This window comes from Botrytis sinoallii, assembly GCF_014898435.1.
Source record: "Botrytis sinoallii strain Bc 23 chromosome Unknown BSIN_001, whole genome shotgun sequence".
In the NCBI taxonomy this organism is placed as follows: Eukaryota; Fungi; Ascomycota; class Leotiomycetes; order Helotiales; family Sclerotiniaceae; genus Botrytis; species Botrytis sinoallii.
The window spans coordinates 2079385-2102998 of record NW_024066028.1 but is presented as its reverse complement, the minus strand read 5'-3'; the positions used below and the strand labels follow the sequence as shown (position 1 = coordinate 2102998).

At 44.3% G+C, this 23614-nt stretch overlaps 9 protein-coding genes across 9 annotated transcripts; 4 read left to right on the top strand and 5 right to left on the bottom strand.

The window, feature by feature from the left end:
* Position 1: 1 nt before the first annotated feature.
* On the bottom strand, positions 2-886 carry EAF02_000451 (uncharacterized protein; the record flags this gene model as incomplete). Its single annotated transcript, XM_038896499.1, has 2 exons — positions 2-658; positions 704-886. 2 exons carry the CDS (start codon positions 884-886, stop codon positions 2-4), a joined length of 840 nt encoding a protein of 279 aa, XP_038763358.1.
* Positions 887-1455: 569 nt separating this feature from the next.
* Positions 1456-5022, top strand: EAF02_000450 (uncharacterized protein; the record flags this gene model as incomplete). Its single annotated transcript, XM_038896498.1, has 1 exon — positions 1456-5022. The coding sequence occupies one exon, from the start codon at positions 1456-1458 to the stop codon at positions 5020-5022; it is 3567 nt and encodes a 1188-aa protein (XP_038763357.1).
* A 546-nt stretch (positions 5023-5568) lies between these two features.
* EAF02_000449 (uncharacterized protein) lies at positions 5569-7087 on the bottom strand (the record flags this gene model as incomplete). Its single annotated transcript, XM_038896497.1, has 5 exons — positions 5569-5645; positions 5701-6280; positions 6337-6423; positions 6490-6632; positions 6769-7087. 5 exons carry the CDS (start codon positions 7085-7087, stop codon positions 5569-5571), a joined length of 1206 nt encoding a protein of 401 aa, XP_038763356.1.
* An 836-nt stretch (positions 7088-7923) lies between these two features.
* Positions 7924-8871, bottom strand: EAF02_000448 (uncharacterized protein; the record flags this gene model as incomplete). Its single annotated transcript, XM_038896496.1, has 4 exons — positions 7924-7961; positions 8014-8580; positions 8633-8780; positions 8842-8871. The coding sequence occupies 4 exons, from the start codon at positions 8869-8871 to the stop codon at positions 7924-7926; spliced, it is 783 nt and encodes a 260-aa protein (XP_038763355.1).
* A 150-nt stretch (positions 8872-9021) lies between these two features.
* On the top strand, positions 9022-10956 carry EAF02_000447 (uncharacterized protein). Its single transcript, XM_038896495.1, has 3 exons — positions 9022-9268; positions 9334-9385; positions 9441-10956. The coding sequence occupies exons 1-3, from the start codon at positions 9191-9193 to the stop codon at positions 10178-10180; spliced, it is 870 nt and encodes a 289-aa protein (XP_038763354.1). The 5' UTR covers positions 9022-9190; the 3' UTR covers positions 10181-10956.
* Positions 10957-11229: 273 nt separating this feature from the next.
* EAF02_000446 (uncharacterized protein) lies at positions 11230-14289 on the top strand. The gene is made up of 4 exons (XM_038896494.1): positions 11230-11608; positions 11674-12232; positions 12288-12880; positions 12936-14289. Exons 1-4 carry the CDS (start codon positions 11567-11569, stop codon positions 13881-13883), a joined length of 2142 nt encoding a protein of 713 aa, XP_038763353.1. The 5' UTR covers positions 11230-11566; the 3' UTR covers positions 13884-14289.
* A 455-nt stretch (positions 14290-14744) lies between these two features.
* Positions 14745-17179, bottom strand: EAF02_000445 (uncharacterized protein; the record flags this gene model as incomplete). Its single annotated transcript, XM_038896493.1, has 5 exons — positions 14745-14965; positions 15022-16598; positions 16650-16881; positions 17018-17088; positions 17175-17179. The coding sequence occupies 5 exons, from the start codon at positions 17177-17179 to the stop codon at positions 14745-14747; spliced, it is 2106 nt and encodes a 701-aa protein (XP_038763352.1).
* Positions 17180-18568: 1389 nt separating this feature from the next.
* Positions 18569-20263, bottom strand: EAF02_000444 (uncharacterized protein). The gene is made up of 4 exons (XM_038896492.1): positions 19895-20263; positions 19455-19841; positions 18948-19404; positions 18569-18893 (listed from the first exon to the last, which is right to left on the bottom strand). Exons 1-4 carry the CDS (start codon positions 20109-20111, stop codon positions 18773-18775), a joined length of 1182 nt encoding a protein of 393 aa, XP_038763351.1. The 5' UTR covers positions 20112-20263; the 3' UTR covers positions 18569-18772.
* A 1537-nt stretch (positions 20264-21800) lies between these two features.
* EAF02_000443 (uncharacterized protein) lies at positions 21801-23336 on the top strand (the record flags this gene model as incomplete). The annotated part of the gene is made up of 5 exons (XM_038896491.1): positions 21801-21924; positions 21982-22235; positions 22286-22377; positions 22432-22482; positions 22541-23336. The coding sequence occupies 5 exons, from the start codon at positions 21801-21803 to the stop codon at positions 23334-23336; spliced, it is 1317 nt and encodes a 438-aa protein (XP_038763350.1).
* Between the last annotated feature and the right edge of the window lie 278 nt (positions 23337-23614).

Sequence of the window (23614 nt, the reverse complement as noted above, 5' to 3'; positions counted from 1 at the left end):
ACTACAGGGGATCCTGCAGGATCTCGCGAAAGGCGCGTCTGAGTATCACACCATTCTGTTGACTGCTTTTATCACTTGCATCTAAAGCAGTCCCAGCCACAGACACATGTGGTAAAACCGCAGAGCCCGGCGCATTAAATGAAATCATGTACCATTTTGCATCAATTATGTCCTTCGAGCTATTGCACTTTAACGCAAATTTGACGAACCCCCTCTCCCTCCCCCCCCCAATGACACAGAAAATATTCCAGAGGTTCTGCATCCAGCTCCTGCATCGCATCATCATACAGAACCACAAACCCCACAAATCCTTCCCCTCTCTATAGAGACGGCGAATCCATTCCGGAGCATCGGGCAGGGCGGCCTCGGCCATGGCATTGGCTTGCATTTTTCTTGCGCGGGTGGGCCGGTCACACCACTCTCTGGATCCGGCTTGAAACGCTTCTAGCTCGTTGGGAAGGAAAGTGGGTTTTCTAGATGCTTCAAATGCTGCTCCTTCTTCTCCCATGATTATTTCTTCCGTTTCACAAAGGAGTTCCCAGATCACCTCGCGCTCCGCATCTGTCCTAGGCGTCCAAAACCTGGCTGATAGCAGTAGTATTTCTTCTTGCGTGAGGCTGCTTGGATCCGTAACAGCTTGCTCAATCAACTCTGCACGCTAAAGAGCTGTTGCCGCTTTGATATTCGCTGTCTCCAAATCCACATCAGGAAGATCGAAAAATACGCGCCGTACTTTATCCGTCAGAGCGGAGGGGCAGGAAAGGCTATTTTCCTTCAATGATGGATAGGCTGCAATAAGCTCTTCAGGAGTATTATGGTTTCTTAGTACTCTCATGTAGCTGCCCATAGAGGCTTCGAGGATGGTCTTTTCAGGTTTAGATGCCATAGTTATTTCGCGCTCTCAAAAATGCTCCGGTGATTTGATACCTATAATATGGCGCCATAACAAAACCACGATGAATATCGGTCTTTCGGAATAGAAATCATTTTGTCGGTATTTTTATTGACCATTTTTGGAATACCGATTAGGCACCCTTGAGTGTTTGTTCGTTGGTAGGTAGATATTCACAAGTATCTGAAAAATAACTCAACCCTCAAAATCCCTCATTTTGCACTACGTTAATATCACTCTATTGCACAGAAATCAGAATGTTGGCTTTAGAAACTGTCCACGTAACGAAATTGAATCACAAAGATTGATATTTATCTTTATGTTGAAGTCTTTTGATTGAAAGAGAAACTGCGATTAAATGCAATTAAAGCGAGTTTTGTACGGCAAGCCAAACTACCAAAATATAGCTTCAGTGTAACCTTATATTGTCACGTGTTGACGTGATTTTGCTTTCCCCAATCAGCAACTGCGATAAGGAACGCGATTTGGCCATTTCAATAATCGCGACAGCTTTCTCATGGCTCCAACCAACACACCAAGGAAACACCTCAAACTTGACAGAGATGTCGGATGATGAATATGGAGATATCGACGAAGATGTTTGGGATGTAGCCGAAGCATTGACTCAAGCGTCGCAAACTCTACCATCCAATTCCCCTCATCGCAGAAAACGAAGGCGAATCAGCTCAGGCCAAGAGCTCGACGATTACAATGATGATGATTTCTCAATCCAGCAACGACGTAGATCGCGAGGCTCTACATCTAGCGACCATGATGAAGGAGACGGGAAAAAGCAGTCGAAATACAGGATACATCTCGGCGCAGAAGAAGTACCGGCAGCAGTCATCATGGGGGCGACACAAGCGGATGGAATGCCCGATTCGAGTCCCTATAGAATTAGAGGTCCTATATATAAAAGGCCGAGACCACTCCCATCACCAGAATTAGAGCCTAAGCCCGCACCAACATTGGCTTCTGTGTTCCGGCCTACCAAAGCCCAGAAACAGAATATTGTTCCCCAGCCCGCGCCAGCCGTCGCCTATGATTTCTCCAAAGAGCTCGAGGATTTACCGTCCGATGCTTTCTCTCCAAGCCCGCCACAACAAAATATATCAACTGGTTTGATTACGATAAACTCATCGCCGCCATTCGAATCTACACAATCAGTTCGTTCTCAGCGGCTGGTCGCACCACAGAATGGCCTTCGCCAAACTACACTCTTTGGTGGACGCGCTCCAAACCAGGCGCCATCTTCCACTCAAGCTAAAAAAGTGCATAATTATTTGGTAGATAAGATACCAGAGCCACCGACACATCATTCTTTGGACCGAGAGGCTATCAAAACATGGGTATATCCAAACAACCTAGGTCCAGAACGGCGATATCAATACACCATCGTACATAAGGGACTTTTTAATAATCTCTTGGTGGCTTTACCAACAGGTCTCGGGAAGACATTTATCGCAGCGACCATCATGCTCAACTTCTTCCGGTGGACGAAAGATTCACAAATAGTCTTTATGGCACCAACAAAACCTCTGGTGTCTCAGCAAGTTAAAGCTTGCTTCGAGATTGCGGGCATACCGAGATCATCAACGACTATGCTGACAGGAGATCAGACCCCAGCTTTAAGAGCTGAAGAATGGGATGAAAAGAGAGTGTTTTTCATGACGCCACAGACTGTCGAAAATGATTTGAAAACTGGTATAGCTGACCCTAAGAGGATCGCACTTCTAGTTGTTGACGAAGCGCATCGAGCAACCGGAAAATACGCATATACTAAAGTTGTCGAGTTTCTACGAAGATTCAATAAGAGTTTTCGTGTTCTCGCTTTGACAGCCACCCCTGGATCAACCGTGGAAGCAGTTCAGGAGGTAATCGATAATTTGGAGATTGCTGAGGTTGAAATTCGAACAGAAGAGTCTATTGACATTAAGGAGTACGTTCATCGGCGAGATATCACTGAGATTCTCATAGATCCTTCCGATGAAATCATTATGATTAGAGACCTCTTTAGCAAGGCGCTTCAGCCGCTTGTCAATTTGTTATGTTCGCAGAAAGCCTATTACAATAGGGATCCTATGTCACTCACTCAGTTTGGCATGCTAACAGCTAGAAAGACGTGGATGGCATCTGGTGCAGGTAAGACTGCAAACATGGGCGTCAAAGGAATGATGAATGCCTTGTTCACTGTGTTGACGAGTATGGGGCATGCAATCAAAATTCTCAACTTCCATGGAATCGGGCCGTTCTTTTCGAATATCAAGGACTTCCGAGCAGAGGTCGAGGGAAACAAAAAGGGTGGGAAATATAAAAACCAAGTCGTTAATGATCCAGACTTTAAGAAGATGATGGACAGGATTCAAAGTTGGATTAATAAGGAAGACTTTATTGGTCACCCAAAGCTCACTCATCTGTGCGATACAGTGCTGAATCACTTCCTTGACGCGGGCGCTGGGTTGACGGGTGACAATGTGCCACCTTCAAGTACTCGAGTAATTGTCTTCACCGAATACCGTGATAGTGCTGAAGATATAGCACGGGTACTCAACAAACATGGTCCAATGATCAAAGCATCTGTCTTCGTGGGCCAAAGCGACTCGAAGCGCTCAGAAGGTATGAATCAGGAGAAACAGCTTGAAACTATTAGAAAATTCAAAGCAGGGGGCATAAATGTTATAGTTGCAACCAGTATCGGTGAAGAGGGTTTAGATATTGGAGAAGTTGACCTGATCGTCTGTTATGACTCTTCTTCATCCCCTATTAGGATGCTGCAGCGAATGGGACGTACAGGAAGAAAGAGAGCTGGTAAGATTGTTCTCCTTCTCATGCGCGGGAAGGAGGAAGATTCATACAAGAAGTCGAAGGACAATTATGAGCAGATGCAAAGAATGATTAGTTCTGGTTCTCGCTTCACTTTTCGCCACGATTTATCTGCTCGTATCATTCCGAGAGACATTAAGCCTGAGGTTGAAAAACGGTTTATTGAAATTCCTCCGGAGAATACCCAAGATCCATCTTTGCCGGAACCGAAACGGCGTGCCAAAGCCAAGAAGAAGCCTGCCAAAAAATTCCATATGCCTGATGGTGTTGAAACGGGTTTTCGTAACGCCTCAAAACTCAATGGCAGTGTTGCGGACTCCACTTCAGCAATTTTCCGCATCAAACGAAAGCCTAGTGAGCTGGATGATGATGAGCTAGCGCCAGTGCCCTTACTCGACTCCGTGTTACTAAGCGAGAGGGATATGGCAGAGCTTGATCGCCGGTTTTTAAGAGTGCCAGATGGTGCTTTGGAAGAGGTCGAGATGCCCGATTTGACAGCTCAGCCTAGCACACAACGATCTCTAACCATGACAGCTAGGGTTTCACACGGAAAATACACCAGAAAATGCGTTGATCTATTCAGAAAGCTTTCGAGATCCCAAGCACCTGAGAACCGTGATATCAAACCATATGGAGATAAAGCACCATCTGACCTCGGTAAAATGCCAACGATGCCACTAGAAGCGGAACTACTCGCTAGAATTCCCAAAGTTCCTAAAGCTCCAAAACCTGCACAAGTGCCGAAACTTTCTAAAGTCTCCAAAACCACATCCGCGCCCAAGAAAACACCTGCACCCAGAAAAGCCATATCCAAAAAGGCTCCAGCACGTCTTAACCGCCCTCTTCAACACGAGAGTTCCGACTCAGAAGATAGTACCGCATCCATGGCCATGGTATCGAATCTCCGCTCTTCTCAGATTCCTCAACCAACACCTGATTCCGAAGAAGAAGGGCCAGGTGAAAGAGTTGACAGAACCAGCGACATGGAAGATCTAGAAGCGAGTGACGATTCGGATCTGGGAAGTCTGGTTGATTTTATCGATCCTACGCAAATCCAAACCCAGATCACCCTTACAGGGACGTCCAACTTCTCATCAAGCCCACCACAGATGGAGAGATGGGATGGAGATGAGAGACAAAAGGGGAGAGGAAAAGGCGGATTGTTGGGAAGGGCATTGGAGAGGGATAAAGCTAAGAATATGTCTTCTGAGAGATCGGTACCTGCGATGACACAAGATAGTAGCGATGATGACTTACCTACCATCGAAGATCTCGTCAGAGGTGATACAGTCACTAAAAAACTGTAGATTTCCCATCTAGTAGTGTATTAAGTAGTGGGAAGAAAGCGACGCCGAACATGTTTACGAGGAAGAGGGATGGCGATGTAAGGGGAAGAGGAAACAAGCGGAGAATTGTGGATAGTGACGATAGTGATGAATGAATCTGTAGTGTGTCACTATCATACATACCTACGTCCTCCCTTTTTGGAATTTGCAACGGATTACTTAGCGTTGGAGTTGCCAGGTGTGTTGCTTGGCGTGTTGCTATATATTGGTGGTCATCATATGTACATGCAATTCTCTGACGATATGTACTGTATACCTACTGCAAGAATGAACATAATTATCAGTGATGATACTTGCCTATTTTTCCCGATGCTTAAGGATTATCGGGAGCTAAGCATGCAATATTATCCAGTGTCTGGTCATGAATTATGTATTACTTTGTGAAAGATTTGAGATGCGATATTTCCACTACTTCCCTCATACACCCCCGAGCGCACCAAAGAATGCAAGTGATGCTCTCAATTGAATTATTTAGGTGTACACCCAACTTCTACTCCACTCCAAACTCTAATCTTTCCATCCTCTTCTCTCCCCAATCCACCTTACTACATATACCAGCCCCAGCAACACTGGCACTTCGATCACTATAGGAAAATATCAGTAAAAATCTTCCCAACGAGGCGTTTTCAGAATACATACACGGGCCAACCGTAGCAGCCAACGCCTGTTCACTATCTGCACCGTACGTTGCAACCGCCACAGCAATGGCCAGCTCGAAGTTATTACTTGCCGCCGTGAAACTTTGCGTCGTGGCAACCTTATATCCGAAACCCATCCTCGCACACACAAATAAAGTTAAGAAGAAGATGATCGCAAAGTAAAAGATTAGAGGGGCTGCAACTCGTACAACTGAAACTATCTGCTGAATAACATGCTGACCCTGACTTGCGAAAAGGATCAAGATGGTGGCCAAGAGACCCAGCAGAGAGAGAGGCGAGAGGTATTTGAGGAATACAGTGTCGTACCAGGAGGGAGATGCGAGGCTGCGGAGGAGGAAACGTGTGAGGATGGCGGCTGCGAGAGGAATGCCGAGGAAGACTGCTACGCTGGAGGCGATGGTTGAGTAGGAGAACTCGGCAGGGCCTTCGGCGCCTGATATGACGGAGATGAAAAGCACAGAGAGTGGGGCGAAGAGCACCATTTGCAATAGACTGTTTATGGCCACGAGGATAGCGCAGTACGAAGTTGAGCCGCCGGCTAGACCAGTCCATATTAGGACCTAGGATGGATTAGTCGACTAAGCTGTAAGCATGAAATGAGAGGAAGGTGAAATACCATGGCAATGCAGCGAGCTATTCCGACAAGTATCAGACCAGATCGAAGCTCTTCTTTGTCGGGTAGGAAGGCCCATGCTAGAGCTAACTGTATGTGAGTTCTCGTTAGCTATTTCGTAACAAGGTCAAGGGTAGGTAGGGGAGTTTTGATTACCATCAACAATGGGGCAACAATCCAATTAACGACCAAACTAAATCCGATCTGAACCCAGATATCCTTCTTCTGAAAGACAAGATGTAGGGTTTCGAATTTGACTTTGCAAAGAATTGGATACATCATTGCCAACAAACATACAGCTATATGTTCACTGTTGTATTAGCTTGAAGAGCAAATTGATACATCTTAGCCTTTCCTCCGGATTATATGCTCAAGTCAATATCCTCAGTTATCATACTTCACTATAGACCAAGAAGGAAGAAAAGAAGCACGAACCAATCGGCACACTAACACCCACAAACTCTCCCTTTTGCAACGCAGTCCCGACATTTGGCACAAAATTTCCCAGCAAGATACCAATAGCCATAGCGAGAAAGATCCATAAAGCTAGGAGTCGATCAAGCCACCCTAAACTTTTGAAAAGGGAAGTTTTTTGGTGATTTGTCTGGAAATCATCCTGAGGTTTAGATGGAACTTGGAGGTGGGAGTTCTTCTCAATGTCCATAGAGTGAGATGGGACATCCGAGGAAGATTTTTGGAATTGGTTGATAGATTCTGGAGCGACAATATCTTCAGAGGCGAGGACTTTAGTCATATTGAATAGACTTTTGTTGGACTAAACGTTTTGAAAATTTTCTTATTGAAAACAGAACTTCTGTTCTTAGAAATATGGCAATTAAGAAAGTTGAAGAAAAGTAACATCTTAGAAAAAGTAAACGGCATACCATAAGAACATCATATTTTATATAAGAAAGCAGTCCTCTTGCTTCAGTTTCTCCCTACACTTTTGGCGAGGATAACTTTGACCAATCAGAGGGTAGGGGTGACATTCATGGAGTGTCGAAGCTAAGTGGGGCTAGGACATGCACATGTTACTTGGCTGTTTGGATAACGCGAGATTGCTGTTCTTCTCGAAAACAGCTACCTATCTATATAAACAGCAATACTCGTAGCCTTTTAGTGTTTGAAAATTCTAGGTGATTACTAATTAGATATGTGTGAGCGCAACCTAAGGAGTAGAAAAACTGCATTTATGTCCTTTCTTTGTAGCAGAACACTCCTTCATTAGTGTTGACATATGAGCTTCACTGAACAAACTTCACTGCATCATCAATTCTGAAGTGAGAGGCCGGAAGAGGTAGTTGAATGCACCTACCTAGCTATTCATATCAGCAGTGCGTTTGGAGATTGAATCCTTGAGATTCCACAAACCCATGGCAAGAATGGACTTCCGAGACTTTCAGAATTTGACACGATATCTTGCACCTACGGGAAAGACAAAAATCAAAACGATATTCAAATGACTGAGGAAATGACTTGGAGATGGGATGGATGGTGTTTGTTAACCACGAGGCAAGGAACCCCAAAACTTGATATGCTTCATTTCATCATTGTCTAGTTTACAGCGCAAGGTATATTAAAATCATTCGTTTAGTTGACCTGGGTCCCGTATCCCCGAATTTGTTCAGCTATTTGACTGTTAGCACACTATCACGGAGTGTTTAATACTTGAAATCTTACCGAAAGCCCAACTTTGCTTCTCCAATTCTTCGTTCTCCTTCAAATCGATACCCTCCTTTGTGATAACCGCAATCGAATACTTGTCCATACTCCTAGCATCTCTGTAAAACAAGACCTTCATGCTCTCTTTAACTGCCTCTAAAGCCACTTCTTTGGTCAACTTCGCAGCAGCCTCCTCATCTGGTGCAACCTTTCTTAACAACGGCTGAGCCAAATGCGCACCGAATCCAGTAGCCAAACTTGGAGAAGAGAATGTGGTGCCCAATAAATCGGCGCTCGCCAAGAAAGGTTTATCATGTTCATCCAATCCTGCAACCAGTAAAGTGTTCCATAAGGGATTGAAATCGGATCGACGCTTGTAAAGGACTTTGGAGAGATATTTGTGGAGATTATGAGCATTGAGGGTGTGACCTGATGCGCCGTATGCTTCTTCGGTATCGAGGGACTGGAGAAGGCGGTCCAGGTATTGCATATCTGATACGTCGCCACCAAATCCAACAACGGATGTATCTGCGAACTTTCGAAGACGTTTTACGTCTGTGAATCGTGCGAGAGAACCATATGATGCTATTAGAATTGTTAGTGAGATGCATTTGGAGCTTATAGTTATGGACTATACCCAAGTTATCTGCTGCGATTACGACACCATCTTTAAACTTTAACGCCACAACCGATGTACCAGTGACGATGGGTGATTGAGTGTGTTGATTTGGTCCATTTTGTTGAAGATATGAAGCATCATATGCACCATAAACATCGTCTCTAGGCTATTTGAATGTCAGTAATCTGAGTATATCTCACTCATGTTGAGAGTATATTTATACTTACACGGCCCCAAGCTTGCGGAAGGTGATTCATGATGTTTGAAGGGTTATTGGAATTGAAAGGTTGTTAAAGTATGGTGTGGTATCTTCAAATGTTCATGGGGGTAAAGTTATTGATAGTGTTGGAGCTTGAGGAACCTAAGCTCTCGTTGTTCCAGGCAGAGCTCGGGACGCGCCTTCTGCAACCTGAGGCCAAATATCGGGATATAGCCCCGAGAGCCAATCTGGAGCACGGAAAGCTACTACCAGTCCAGTCCTAATAGCTAAAGTAATAAAGAAGTTTATTTTATCACTTGTGTGTCGGTATATTCAAATGATCCTTCCGCATTGAAACCACTCGCAATACAATAATCATGGCAGGTTTAGTAGATTATGGAAGCAGCGATGAGGAGGACTCACTTCAGATTGACAACCCGCAGACTTCTTCGAACGTAAGCTGAGTGTTTTATTTAATGCAATTGAAATTTGGGAGAGTCACTGACATCATAGGCTACAGCCTTCTGGAGATTTAATATCCAACAATTCTACTACAAATATTACAGCAAAAGGTACGCGAACCTTACGGTCGATTTTTGATCTGTAGCACTTCTGACTGCTTGAAAGATGTGCAGCTACACGCGGAAGAGCTTCCATCCACGGAAACGTCACGAACTATTGAACTACCAAGCAATCCAAAACTAAACGCTCCACTCGTTGGACCACAACTGGGACCAGTCGAGGCAACGGGCTACTCAGAATTAGAGGACGCCATGAACGGGGAACGAGACGGAGAACCACAGTCACCATACTCCGCGAATCGAGCTTTGTTACGAGATCTTACCCTTCCAACAGTTCCTAATTACGATATTCCCCCTTCACCCCCAGGCTCACCAGTAGCCAGTACGAATGCGAAATTTAAGCATTTCCTCGAACTTAAAAAGCAGGGTACACATTTCAATGAAAAGCTTGCAAAGTCAGCGGCGCTCAAAAACCCGAGTTTGATGCAGAAGCTCATGGACTTCGCGGATATTGACGAGGCGGAACAATATGCAACAATCCTTCCTCAGGATCTATGGAATCCGGCTGGATTCCCAGAGCATGCTTACAAGGAGGAACTCGCGAAAAGCCAACAAAAAATCTTGAAGGAAAGAGAAGAAAAGAAAGCTCGAGGTCAAAGGGAAGCCCTGGATTTCGTACCTGCAACGGCCTCGGGCGAAACTCGCAGTGCGATTTCAAATACTAGTAGCATTAATGGGAAGGGACAAAAAAGCACTGCCGAACGAATCATGGCGGGGCTCGATAAGGGCAGGTCCAATCCATCAAACACGCAAGGCGTCAAGAGAAAGACAAGATTCGAGAGTTGAGATTCACGGCCTATTGCGAAGATCCGTTCAAAACTACAACAAGACGTTTCAAGCTTCGACTTGAGGACCACGTACGATTTTAAGTCTTTACTTAAAAAGTCTGCGATCGATTGAAGGAAAGACCTTGGGACACTTGGAACACTCGAGATTTCATCATCATCATAAAGTCCCGGGGTGGAGAGCCTTGGTTGATATCAGATGACAAGAGACTCAGAGACTATGTTTTACAATAGTCCAGCAGACTCATTGGGATTCCTTCTGATATTGTTTATACTACTCGTGTTTCCACAAGACCCGAGCATGCACATATATCACGAGATATTGTATTTGACTAACCCCAGATTGAAGGGTAACGATTCAAATTAGAATTTGGATTGAGGCTCTCGGGATATTTGATGATATTGAATGTAGCGAGGGCGAAGAATTAGAAAAAATCTAGCCCTCTGACCTAAATTCCACCTCGAAATATCTTACTCGTGGCTTAAATCTTTACCCCCACTGGCCATATGGCATACATGTATATGATATCCACATTCATTATTAGTCTCAGTTCCACTCAACATGGGGAAACAGAGATTTTTATATAGAATGAACATGAAGTTTGCCCGTGCGTAGAAGCCTACTGATGTTTATGCTATTTTGTACTCGTAGATCATGTTCGATCATATAACTAGCAAAAGTGTTGAAATTGTACGAGGTAGGTGAGAAGTTGGTACGAATACCTACTGATAGCAATACCATCAATCTCATTGCCAATATCAGTCAATACACGGATTTCTCCTTTCCCCTCTTCGCACCCAAAATACTTAACTAGGTAGATAGTGTGGATTGTTGCCTTGAGAACATTCTCTTTTGTGATACTGCCATGCCAATTCACCAGAGATAATATCTCAAATATAAAAAATAAAATGCCACCCTCTTTGTGACAAGTGAATACTCAAGTAGATCCTCCTCTGCAGCTGGTGGGGTTTATGTGAATACCGGTATATCGATACGATCGACACATTTTTCTATCACTTCTAGGCAGTAAAGGTCCCCAGTTCATTCTACCCCGAGCGGCCGAGCCCATATTCCTAGTATTCCTAGTATGGCATAGAGAAGATCTGGAGTACCTAGTCCCTCTGATTACCTATCGAAAAGAATGAATCCAACAATTAATTCCGACTCCCTAATCAAAAGAAAATATACTCCTCGCCAAAAAAATACTGATAATCGATTTGAATTGCTAATTATTACACAATTACTTTTATCAAAAATTAAAGCATTTGCAAGATCTGCAGAATCCCAACGCCTCCGCTCACTTCAATCTTTTGACTCTTGCACTTTCTTCGAAATATAGTACTTCAAATCGATCAAAACTCGAACTGACCTTCAATTTGTGTCAAGATGCCTTCAGAAACAGGCAAAGGCAATTTAAAGCGCGATAGAGTAAGAAAATCGCTCTTTCCTCATAGTTTATGAAGTTCGAAAAGGCTGACATAATCTCAACGTAGGTAGGAACGATCGAAGAGAGCGAATCATACAAGAAGCCGCGCCGATCAGAAAGACACTCACAACCGGGTCATACTCCAATCTCGAATAAGCAGCACCTTCCTTCCCCAGTTACCCATCAAGGCTCTTCTTCTAGTGATAATCTAAGAGATGGCACCGCAACACCACCAGAGGGTCGACCAAGCCAGATCCAGCACCGAACGCCAGAACCAAGTGAACGTTTCCTTAAGGATTCCCAAGCTTTGTCGTCTCCCGCTCGATACTCCCAAGCAAAAACTCAAGAGTTGAGCCAATCACAAAGAGACGCAACCACATTGTCAAGTCAGGTTGAAGATGAGGAAGAGGAAGGTGTTTGGGGATACTTGATGCCTCTCAATTACAAGTATGGAAGACGTCTTGTCTTGAGGAGAAGAAATGCATGTCCGTTGCCAGACAAAGACAGTGATCTTGGAAACCCTCGTAAAGGCAAAGATTTGAATAAGGAAGAAGAAGCCTATGAAGCTACTAAATTCAAAGGCATTGCTTCCGGAGGATACTTGATCGGACGACATCCGGAGTGTGGTAAGTGAAGCCCAGCCAATCTGACACAAAAGTGTGGCACTAACAATTTTTCTAGATCTCAACATCGATGATATCAAGGTCTCCAATAGACATTGTCTCATTTTCACCGAAAATCAAGAAGGTCTAAACGTTGCATTCGTTGAGGATCTATCAAGCAATGGTACCTTCATCAAAGAGAGTATGATTGGACGAAATAAGCGTCGCCAACTCGAAGACGGAGATGAAATAGAAGTAGTAAATGATGTCAGATTTGTCTTTCGATACCCGAAATTGCGCGAAACCAGCAAATTTTTGCAGAAATACCTACTTCTAGAAAAACTTGGGTCGGGTCATTATGCAACCGTTTACTTATGCGTCGAAAGGGCTACAGGTCAACGTTTCGCTGTCAAAGTCTTTACAAGAAAGCCCGGCGTCGGAGAAAAACAAAGGATTGAAGGTTTGCAGCAAGAAATTGCAATACTAATGGGCGTCAGTCATCCAAACATTCTATGCTTAAAAGATACTTTTGATGAACCTGGCGCAACTTACCTGGTCCTAGAGCTCGCAGCGGAAGGAGAATTATTTAACTGGATTGTCAAAAAGGCCAAACTTACAGAACAAGAAACAAGAAAGGTCTTCGTTCAGTTGTTTGAAGGCTTGAAGTACCTGGTGAGTGTTTGTCCTAACGTCATTTCATTGCCTCTAGCTAACCAACCATTAATAGCATGAACGTGGTATCGTACACAGAGATATCAAACCAGAGAACATTTTGATGACAGATGAAGATTTGCATGTAAAACTTGCAGACTTTGGTCTCTCAAAAATTATTGGAGAGGCGTCTTTTACGACAACGCTTTGTGGTACCCCAAGCTACGTAGCCCCGGAAATCCTCCAAGACAACAACCATCGAAGATACACTCGTGCAGTTGATATTTGGTCATTAGGAGTTGTTCTATACATATGCCTCTGTGGATTCCCACCCTTTTCCGATGAATTGTATTCCAGGGACAATCCTTATGACCTCAAAGCCCAGATCAAGCTCGGTAGATTTGACTATCCTTCTCCATACTGGGACAGTATCGGGGATCCAGCATTGGATCTCATTGATCACATGTTGACAGTCGACCCGGAGCAGCGCTATAGTGTTGATGAGTGCTTGGCGCATCCATGGATGACTCAGAAGACTCTCAATGTTCATGATAGCACAGACGGTTTAGTCGGTGGACTTGCAGGTCTTGACTTTAGCAAGCGTAAGATCGTAAGAGAGAGAACACTACTCAGCGACATCAACGAGGTCAAGGTTTCCAAGATCATTCACATCAACTCTGACAAAGACCCTGTCAAGGTATACGTCAAAAATCCAAATGCTAAGTCTAATTGTATCAACCAGCCCTCAACTCAACAAGACTCTACGCAAAACGGAACCAAGAATGAAGAAGTCCCAGCAGCTCAACGGGATCCAAATGAGTTCATTGAGATGGGTGGCAAGGGCGATCAAACTCTCTTCGACAACGCCGAAGGTAGCATCTATCCAGAGGATTTGGAGGCAAAGGTCAAATCTCCCGTTAAATCCCACGAGATGAAGTCGCCAGAATCAAAAACCCCAAAATCAAAGACATCAAAGCCCGAGACCCCAAAATCCAAGACGCCAAAGAAGAATGGCAAACAATGAATTCTGGTTAAGCGATTTCGTCGATGATGGGATCAACCCTTTCCTGCATAGTTTTACCCTTGTATCATGCCTTTCTTTAACCTTTCCGCCTCTTTTCTGACCAAATTCTTCTTCTACTTGTACATACGTTGGGTGAGGTAGGGTCGGAGAAACTGCTGGGCATGCGGGCGAAAAGTCGTTTTTGATGCTCTCGTACCCGTTTAATGATTATGGAATAGCATGCATGTTGGAGCTGGAGCTGTCCACATTGTGGCAGTGGGGGGTCGAAGATTTATTGGGGACATCAAGTATCATACCTACTAGTCATAAATAGATATTGTTAATATACCTTTAAGTTGTCCATTTGTTTGGAATTCCATAAAATTCATTCCTTTGTATTTTGCACCTCTTCAACTTACAAAGGTTGTGGCGGGCACCCTGTAATCCATGCTGAATGTTTAAGATTGTCGTTTCAAGCATCATATCGTGTAGCACCAAAAAGTCAAATATCTCAACAATGTATTTCATTCCACTGTCTATCAAAAAAGAGAGCTTGTCTGACTATTGACTTCCCTACGCAGATTGAAACTACGCTTTCGCATAAGTAGATATCTAAAGAGAGTCCATTGCATTCATCGCAATAGTAGCTAACTACAGTAGCACATACCATCCCTCCATCAAAAGATCCCAAACCGAGTTTTTAGTGCCCACAATTCGCTAAGTCTCACATCTACGCAAAAAAATAAAGAAGCACAACACTTGGATGTGTAGTTAGACTTCTTGCCCATCCTTTCCTTTCCTTTCAATGCATCCGAGTCCGGCAGAACATCAAAGCGATAGGGCTTAGTAGCCTTTTATAGCTATGCCATACCGAAATTTTTTTTACTCAACGGTAACTGACTTGGCCAAGTTTCTTGGGAAATCGACGTTGAGACCACCGGCAACAGCCAAGTGGTAGGAAATAAGTTGGAGTGGGAGAACGTTGAGGAGACCTTGCAAGCAGTCAATGGTAGCTGGGATCTCAATCTTCTCGGCTTGACTGGTCTGGAATTCCTCATCTCCGGGGTTGCAGATAACAATCGGCTTGCCAGAACGAGCAATGACTATAGAAATTAGCATTAGTTATGTAGATAAAAATAATTTGAGCGTGTAAACATACCTTGTTGATAAGCGTTGAGAGACTTAGCAAAAATCTCATCACGAGTAAGAATCATGATGATTGGTAAATTCTCATCAACCAATGCCAAAACACCGTGCTTAAGTTCACCAGACATGACAGCCTCGCAATGGAGGTAAGAAATTTCCTTGATCTTAAGAGCACCCTCCAAAGCAGTGGAATATTGGCTACCTCTACCCAAAAGCAACAAACTCTTTTGGTCCTTGAAGGTTCTGGCACAAAGCTCCTTGATTGGTTGATCGAGCTCTAAGACCTCCTTGATTTGTCCTGAGATCTTTCCAAGTCCATCCATAATGTCCTCGCGTCTCTTCTGTTTCGAGGAACGATCTTCACTCAAGGAGAGAGCAAACATGATCATAGCAATGAATTGAGAAGTATAGGCCTTGGTAGAAGCAACACCAATTTCGGGACCAGCGTTGACGTGAACACCACAGTGAGTGAGGAGGGAGATGGAGGAACCGACAACATTGACAATACCAACGGTCAACGCACCGCGCTCTAAGCAGTATCGTAGAGCCATCAAGGAATCGGCAGTCTCACCAGATTGAGAAACGAAGACACAAGTATCATCACGGAAGACGGGTGCTTGTCTATCGAGGAAATCCGAGGCCAGCTCGACGGCAATTGGAATTTCGGTCAGCTCTTCGAAAGCACCACGAACCGCCATGCAAGAGTGATAACTAGTACCGCAAGCGATGAATATGATTCTTCTGCAACGTCGGATAGTGGCGATGTATGATCTCAAACCACCGAGTGTGACTGTCTTGTTCTCGACATCCAAACGTCCTCTCATTGTGTTGATGACTGATTCTGGTTGTTCGAAAATCTCCTTTTGCATGAAATGATCGAATTTTCCCTTCATGATCTCTTGGAGTTCCAACTCAAGAGTTTGAATTGTGCGGACATTGGATGAGCCATCAACCTTGGTGAGTCTGTGGATGTTCAAGGAACCCTCATGGATGTGAGCGATATCATCATCTTCAAGGTACATGACCTTCTTGGTGTGCTCGACGATAGCGGAAGGATCCGAAGAAAGGAAAAACTCGGTTGGCATTGGAGCTCCATCATCAGTCATGAAGGCACGGGATTGGGATCTGTGCAACAAGGACTTGTCTGCTGGAGCAAGAGCATTGCTAGCGGAGAGGAAGTTTCCAACGCTGGATTTCTTCAATGCGGCGTTTTGTGAAGCTTTCTCGGCAGGCAATGGTCCATCCTCAGCGTACTCGACGTCAACAAAATCAACCTTCATGCGCTTCTCTGTTCGTACACCAATAACCAAGGGCGAACCCTTACGTGCAGCAATAACCTCATGTGGGTAGTGTACTGACTTCATCAAGAGACCAAAAGCACCTTGCAATTCCTTGATAACTGCCTTTGCCAAATCTGTGAAACCGATTGTTGGGTGTTGGTCGTAAAGGTATTTTGCAAGCTTGGCAATGCATTCTGTGTCGGTCTCGGTCTCAAACTTGAAGCCCTTTGATGTCAACAGAGTCTTCAACTCCTTGTAATTGGTAATGATACCATTGTGTACGACCGAGAATTGCCAGGAGGGGTCAGATCTGCAAATATCACATCAGCAATGTATAACAGCCTACAATAGCTTTACGTACCTGTGAGGATGGCAATTAAGACGAGATGGAGGACCGTGAGTAGCCCATCTGGTGTGTGCAATACCGGCGTGGGAATCGAAGACCTTGGTGAGATCTGGCTTCTCCTGCTCGATGAGAGCCTTCAACTTTGCAACTTTGCCGACCTCCTTGAATGCAAAGACTTCATTCTTCTTGTCTCCATCGATGGCGAGACCAGCAGAATCGTAACCACGGTATTCAAGGCGCGAAAGACCTGTAGATTGCAAATGATTAACTGGCAGATCCCAAAAACTTGATGAAAGGCGTGCGAGTATTGAAAGGAATTGTTGGCTGAAATGGCGGTATATATAACACCTCAGTCAAAAGGAGGGGCATTTTGTGTATCTTACCATTGACAAGTGTGTCGAGAATGTACTTTCTATCCTTCTCCACCAAGTAATTAATGTATCCGAAGATTCCACTGAGAAGATGGTCAGTCAAATTGTCAAATCTTTATTGTCCTCGTCCTCGAAGGATGGCAGGCATTTCCAATGCACATATACATACCACATTGTTGCAGTGAAAGGGATGTGTTCTATTGGGATCTAGATATTGGTGGGATGTGCAAAAAAGGGTATCGAAAGCAAGAATGATTGTAGATTCAAAGAAAACGAATGAAAAAGATATGTATGATTTCCTTTCCTTTCCTTTCGTTGAGGGATGTGGATGGTTTTAAGGGGAGTAAGAGGGAAGAATGGTGGGATATTCTTCGTCTGAATGTAAACGTGCACGTTGTCACCCCCACAGCCCTTTGCCTCTCAACCTGTCAAGCCTGCTAACGAAAAGAAAATACGGTAACAACTTGCAAGTGTTTACGAATCTATTAGCTAGGTACTTTGATACGGGGCCACTTGATTGTTGCTGCGGATCTCAAACACATACTAATACGTGACTACGATGCTAGTGGTGAATAACTGGATTTAAGAGCCCTTGAGGCTGCATCTCTCGTACTTTTCAAAAAGAAATCTTACCTTACCAACCCAATCCCGAATAGTCTCACGCCTGGAGCCCGTATCAATACGCCTTTTCTTGTCAATTTTGACCTCAAACTTTTCAGTTCCTTCTTCTTTCCCACCTTCTTCCTCGTTCATGTACCAATGATTGAAGATGCTCAACAGGGGAGCATTCTGCTAAAGCTGTATGAGCCACACAATTGACCCACCTGTTAATCTAAATAAAGCAACATTTCAGTTCTCCAGGCACAGGGGACTTAATCAGGTACCCAGGGTCGCGGGGGCATAACTCTATCCAGACAAATTTTCTCGACGAAAGCTTCATCATGACGTACAGTCTTGAACTCTGTCCTATGTGTATTGGGGGGTGTGAAAGCAGAGGTTGCAGGTACCGGTACGATATCACATAAGTGGTACAGTATATCAACGGAGGATTCCACAGTCGAATTCAACCACTGAATCTGAGCCCAATCAATTGTGAGTACCATGATTCAGTCTCGCAAAGAAGAATCGGAGAACCCGTCGTTTTAGGGTTACCAGGCCATCCACCAAATCACACTGTATCACCGCCAGCCAAGCCAGCGACCTGCACGCATTCCTTTTGCGGGACAGCGGCTTCACATTGTGTGAGGCACTATTACTGTTGGCCATTTATGCAAAATTCGCATCTCTCATCGGCCATTAGGATTCTGAGCTGGGTAGATGTGTTTCCTTTTTGCCGGTCCGAGAAATGGTGTGCTTCGTGCTTCTTCTTCAGGCTACAGCAATCTATATCTGGGTTTTGTGTAATTGTAGATTTTCTCTCGGCGAATCAATATATTGATTTCCTTTTTGACCCTCAAACTCCCCGCCAATCAACCCCACAGGAACCAATGTTGAAGATATACCGTACCCTAAAAAACTAACAAGGCCCCTTTTCAAGCGAGCATGGAGCATGGCTTTGTGGGGACAATAGATGGATGCACTCGAACTACGGTTGAATTGAAATTAAGAAAAAGAATTTTATTTCATGGCAAGCTGTCCCGCTTGTACAGGTTCATGGAATTCCAAAGGAGTTCTTTTTTCATGTGGTATTCTTACAAAGTCGAGCGGTATGCCCAACCATCCCTCAATTATGCGATGCGCCATGCTAAAACGAAATCTATGTAACCATCATAGTTTTTGATATTCCAGCTTGCCTTCCAATTTCTTTGATTCTGCCACTTTACGAACAGCTTTATTGAAATCGTCCTGGTTGACGGCATCTCTGTAATCCTTGATAGCAAATAAACCACTAGAAAAAAAAGTTAGCAAAGTTTTATGTGTAATGTGATGAGGGAATACATACGCTTCTGTGACAACATTTCGTAAATCTGCACCGTTCAAACCATCACTCATCTTTACCACACTTTCAAAGTCGACCTCGCCATCAATAACAACGCTGGAAGCATGAATCTTCATAATTTCCAATCGTCCGACCTCATTTGGCAGGGGAATCTCGATCTTCCTGTCGAGACGACCAGCTCTGAGAAGCGCAGGATCAAGGGTATCTGGACGGTTAGTAGCCATGATAATCTTTGTCTTTCCCAAGTAATCGAAACCATCGAGTTGATTCAACAGTTCCATCAAGGTTCTCTGAATTTCACGATCTGCCGAAGTTCCCTCTGAAAATCTACGTCCTCCAATGGCATCAATTTCGTCCATGAAGATAATACATGGCTCGTGTTCCTTGGCATAACCAAACATCTCTCTGATCAAACGTGCAGATTCTCCAATGTACTTATCGACGATAGCAGATGAGACAACTACATCACATTAGTATGACTTTAAAAATGATGTCAAGCAAAACTCCCACCCTTTAAAAAGTTTGTCTCCAAACTGCTGGCAACAGCTCTTGCTAACAAGGTCTTTCCAGTTCCTGGAGGCCCATATAACAAAACACCCTTCGGAGGCTTGATACCAACTCGCAAAAACAATTCCGGATTTTTGAGTGGCAGTTCGATAACTTCTCGCAATTCTCTAATCTGTTCATTCAACCCACCAATTCCACCGAAGCTCACTTGTCCTGGATCTTCCAAAGACATGTTATAAACAAGTGGATCGACTTCTCGAGGCAACATTCGCATAATTGTGAGAGTGGTCATGTCGAGTGCTACACGGGTTCCTTGCTTCAACTTCAGCTTATCAACTTTCGACCTGCAGCCAACAACGTATCTGGGTCCAGATGATGCTTTGACGATGACTAGAAGACTAATGTTAGGAATGTTGGATTTGTATTGCCGCTGGCCTACTCACATCTCTCATCATCAAGTTGTTTCAAAACCTCGCCGATAATTTGTCCAACACTTTGTAGAGCTTTGATATTGTCCTCTGTATGGTCGAAGTCCTTCTGCAATCCCTTGATTTCTAACCGTAAAGCCTTGAGCCTCGCCTCCCATTCTCTAGACTCCAATAACTTTTCCCTGAATGTGTTCAACGCACGTTCGCGCTCCATAACGCCGTCGGTAGCCATCTCGAATGTCGCAAGGAGTTCGATAGTATTTATGGGATATTTTATTAGGTAGAGGTGATTGAATTACCAAGGATGTAATACGGGCGTTGTTTTCAGATTTGCGTGGAAGGTGTGTATGATGAAAGTGAAGGTATCAAGATGGCTTAACTAAGTTGCATGCGAAGCTCTTGTTGCCTGTGGATCGATTGAGCTCCAAAATATTGATGCCTGAGGTAAAATAAATAAATATTAGTCAGGCCGTACTTGCTCTAAGTGAACCAATGATATCAATGCTTAATTTATACAGCATTCAAATCAACCTCAACCTCACAATTTGCAACTCAATATGTTGTCTACGAAGTACATTTTGTTGATTGATCATTGCATCGCTCTGTTTACCTGCACAGATTCACTACCAAGTGATACATATACGGGACTTCGAGGTAGCCCAGTTCTCCGGCCTTCAATTCCTTCACAAGTGTGCCAAATCACCCAGGTACCTACCCAAAGCTTCTCAACATCACTTGCAAGTAGGTATCAAGTACTGCACTTAGAGATATAGAGCACTCAAATTCGTAGAAGATACGATTCCACCTTCACATACCAACAAGATGAAAGGGGACTTTGCATCTTTTTTGGTCCTTTTCCAACCTCAAGGTTTCGACTGTGACGACAGTGATGAAAGTTATGATGTGATCATTTAGGACATGTTCCATTACTATCTTTCATGCCATACAAGTACAGTGAATATCAATCACCTTGGTAGGTAGGTACATTGTTCGTCTTTTAGACTCAAGACCCAAGAGCTCTCACGAAACTTTCTTCAAGCCGGGTCCGGCCACCGGAGAGGCGAGATAGTACGACCAAAGCTCGCAAAGCTGCAATCTAGACATGGCATTGGCTTGAGATACTACTCCGTAGACACACGTAGCCATTTTTAAGTTTGAAAGTAGTAACAATCCGGCTCTCGTCTGTCAGTAATGGTTGAGATCTAAAGAGTGTGGGACGTGCCATTCCCAAACATCGTTGGCGTTAGTTTAGTAGGTCTGATTTGTACTTGGATGTTTCAAACTTTTAACAAACAGCTTCCAAGATAGTCTCCAAGTTCAACATAATTCCACTTTATATACACTCTGATACATTTCCACCCAAAATTTGCATAAAGTTGTGCCCAAAGGGAGGTGTACGATAGGTACTCCGTACATTACTGTTATCCAATCGAGCCAGTCAAGACTTCGGCGTAACTCACTTACTAAGAGTAACTCCGGTCAGCAGGGATTATAGGCTGGTACGGGAAGGGACGACGCATTGGCACGTTTGGTGGGGCGAGGGGTTGAAAAAGATCTCGTTCTTCTCTGTGACTCCAACTTTTTGATCTTCACTTTCTCACAATCACATCTCTCTTTTCCCAAAGTCACAATAAATTTCAAGGTAAGATTATTCTGATGATATCCCCCTTCGATGGTTGTTAGCAGCTGGGTATCTACGTACGATGCAGAGCTTCATTTCTATCTCTTGATTAAAGTGAATCAACAAGTAGAGAAATAAGCTATAAGCTGAAGCTCGAGTTGGTGCTATCACCCCACCATCCTCATCCATACCGATATTTTCTTCTTCAATCTCCGCCATTTGTATCAGCACTTTTTATCATTTGTACAATTTGATCAAGACGCCCAAATACTAACGATAACTCCTCAACAGAAAGTCAAAATGGCTATCACTAAGATTCACGCACGTTCCGTCTACGACTCTCGTGGAAACCCAACCGTCGAGGTTGACGTTGTCACTGAGACTGGTCTTCACCGTGCCATTGTTCCATCTGGTGCTTCCACCGGTACGTAAATCGCTCCAAACGCTTGAAAACCACAAGGCTGATCGGATGGCACTTCAGGTCAACACGAAGCCGTTGAGCTCCGTGATGGAGATAAGGACAAGTGGGCTGGAAAGGGTGTTACCAAGGCTGTCGCCAACGTCAATGATATCATTGGCCCAGCTCTTATCAAGGAGAACATTGACGTCAAGGATCAATCCAAGATCGATGAGTTCTTGAACAGCCTCGATGGTACCCCAAACAAGGGCAAGTTGGGTGCCAATGCCATTCTTGGTGTTTCTTTGGCTGTTGCCAAGGCCGGAGCTGCTGAGAAGGTCAGTCACAGTATATGCTCACAATCGTTTGCTTGCCTAATGCTCAATAGGGTATCCCACTTTACGCTCACGTTTCCGATCTTGCCGGAACCAAGAAGCCTTACGTTCTCCCTGTCCCATTCATGAACGTTCTTAACGGAGGGTAAGCAATCTGGCAGTTCTGAGGATTGTAGATTAGTTCGCTGATAACGCATAGTTCCCACGCTGGTGGACGTTTGGCATTCCAAGAGTTCATGATCGTCCCTTCGTAAGTTGCTACTTGCACATTCCACATACAATAAATCATACGCTAATACAGTCTGCAGTGCTGCCCCATCTTTCACCGAAGCTCTTAGACAAGGTGCTGAGGTTTACCAAAAGCTCAAGTCTCTCGCCAAGAAGAAGTACGGTCAATCCGCTGGTAATGTCGGAGACGAGGGTGGTGTTGCACCAGATATTCAAACTGCCGAGGAGGCTCTTGAGCTCATCACCGAGTCTATCGAGGCTGCTGGTTACACCGGAAAGATGAACATCGCCATGGACGTTGCCTCCAGCGAGTTCTACAAGGAGGATGCCAAGAAGTACGACTTGGACTTCAAGAACCCAGAGAGTGACCCAACCAAGTGGATCACCTACACTGAGCTTGCCGATCAATACAAGAACCTCGCCAAGAAGTACCCAATCGTCAGCATTGAGGATCCATTCGCTGAAGATGATTGGGAGGCCTGGAGCTACTTCTACAAGTCCTCCGATTTCCAAATTGTCGGTGATGACTTGACTGTCACCAACCCAATCAGAATCAAGAAGGCCATTGAACTCAAGTCTTGCAATGCTCTCTTGTTGAAGGTCAACCAAATTGGTACTCTTACCGAGTCCATCCAAGCCGCCAAGGACTCCTTCGCTGCCGGATGGGGTGTTATGGTTTCTCACCGCTCTGGAGAGACTGAGGATGTCACCATTGCCGACATCGTTGTTGGTCTCCGTGCTGGTCAAATTAAGACTGGTGCCCCAGCTAGATCTGAGCGTTTGGCCAAGTTGAACCAGATCTTGAGAATCGAGGAGGAGCTCGGTGATAAGGCTGTTTATGCTGGAGAGAGCTTCAGAACTGCCGTCAATCTGTAAACGACCTGAAGATACTTTGACAAAAGTAAACTGGGTAGGTAACTGTGTTATGCGGGATGAGCGATACCATAGCCAGAGTAATGATGAATGATACCTAAAAATGAGAAACAATTTGACCAAAATACTTATATATTGTGTTGTGACTGTAAAGGCGTTATTATCACCTTATAAATGCAACCTATTGTTTCCCTTACTCTAAAGAAACCGGTACTGTTTTGTTACTATTGTACATATTGCAGTCTGTGGATGTGGATGGAAAGGTTAAAATTGGTTGATGA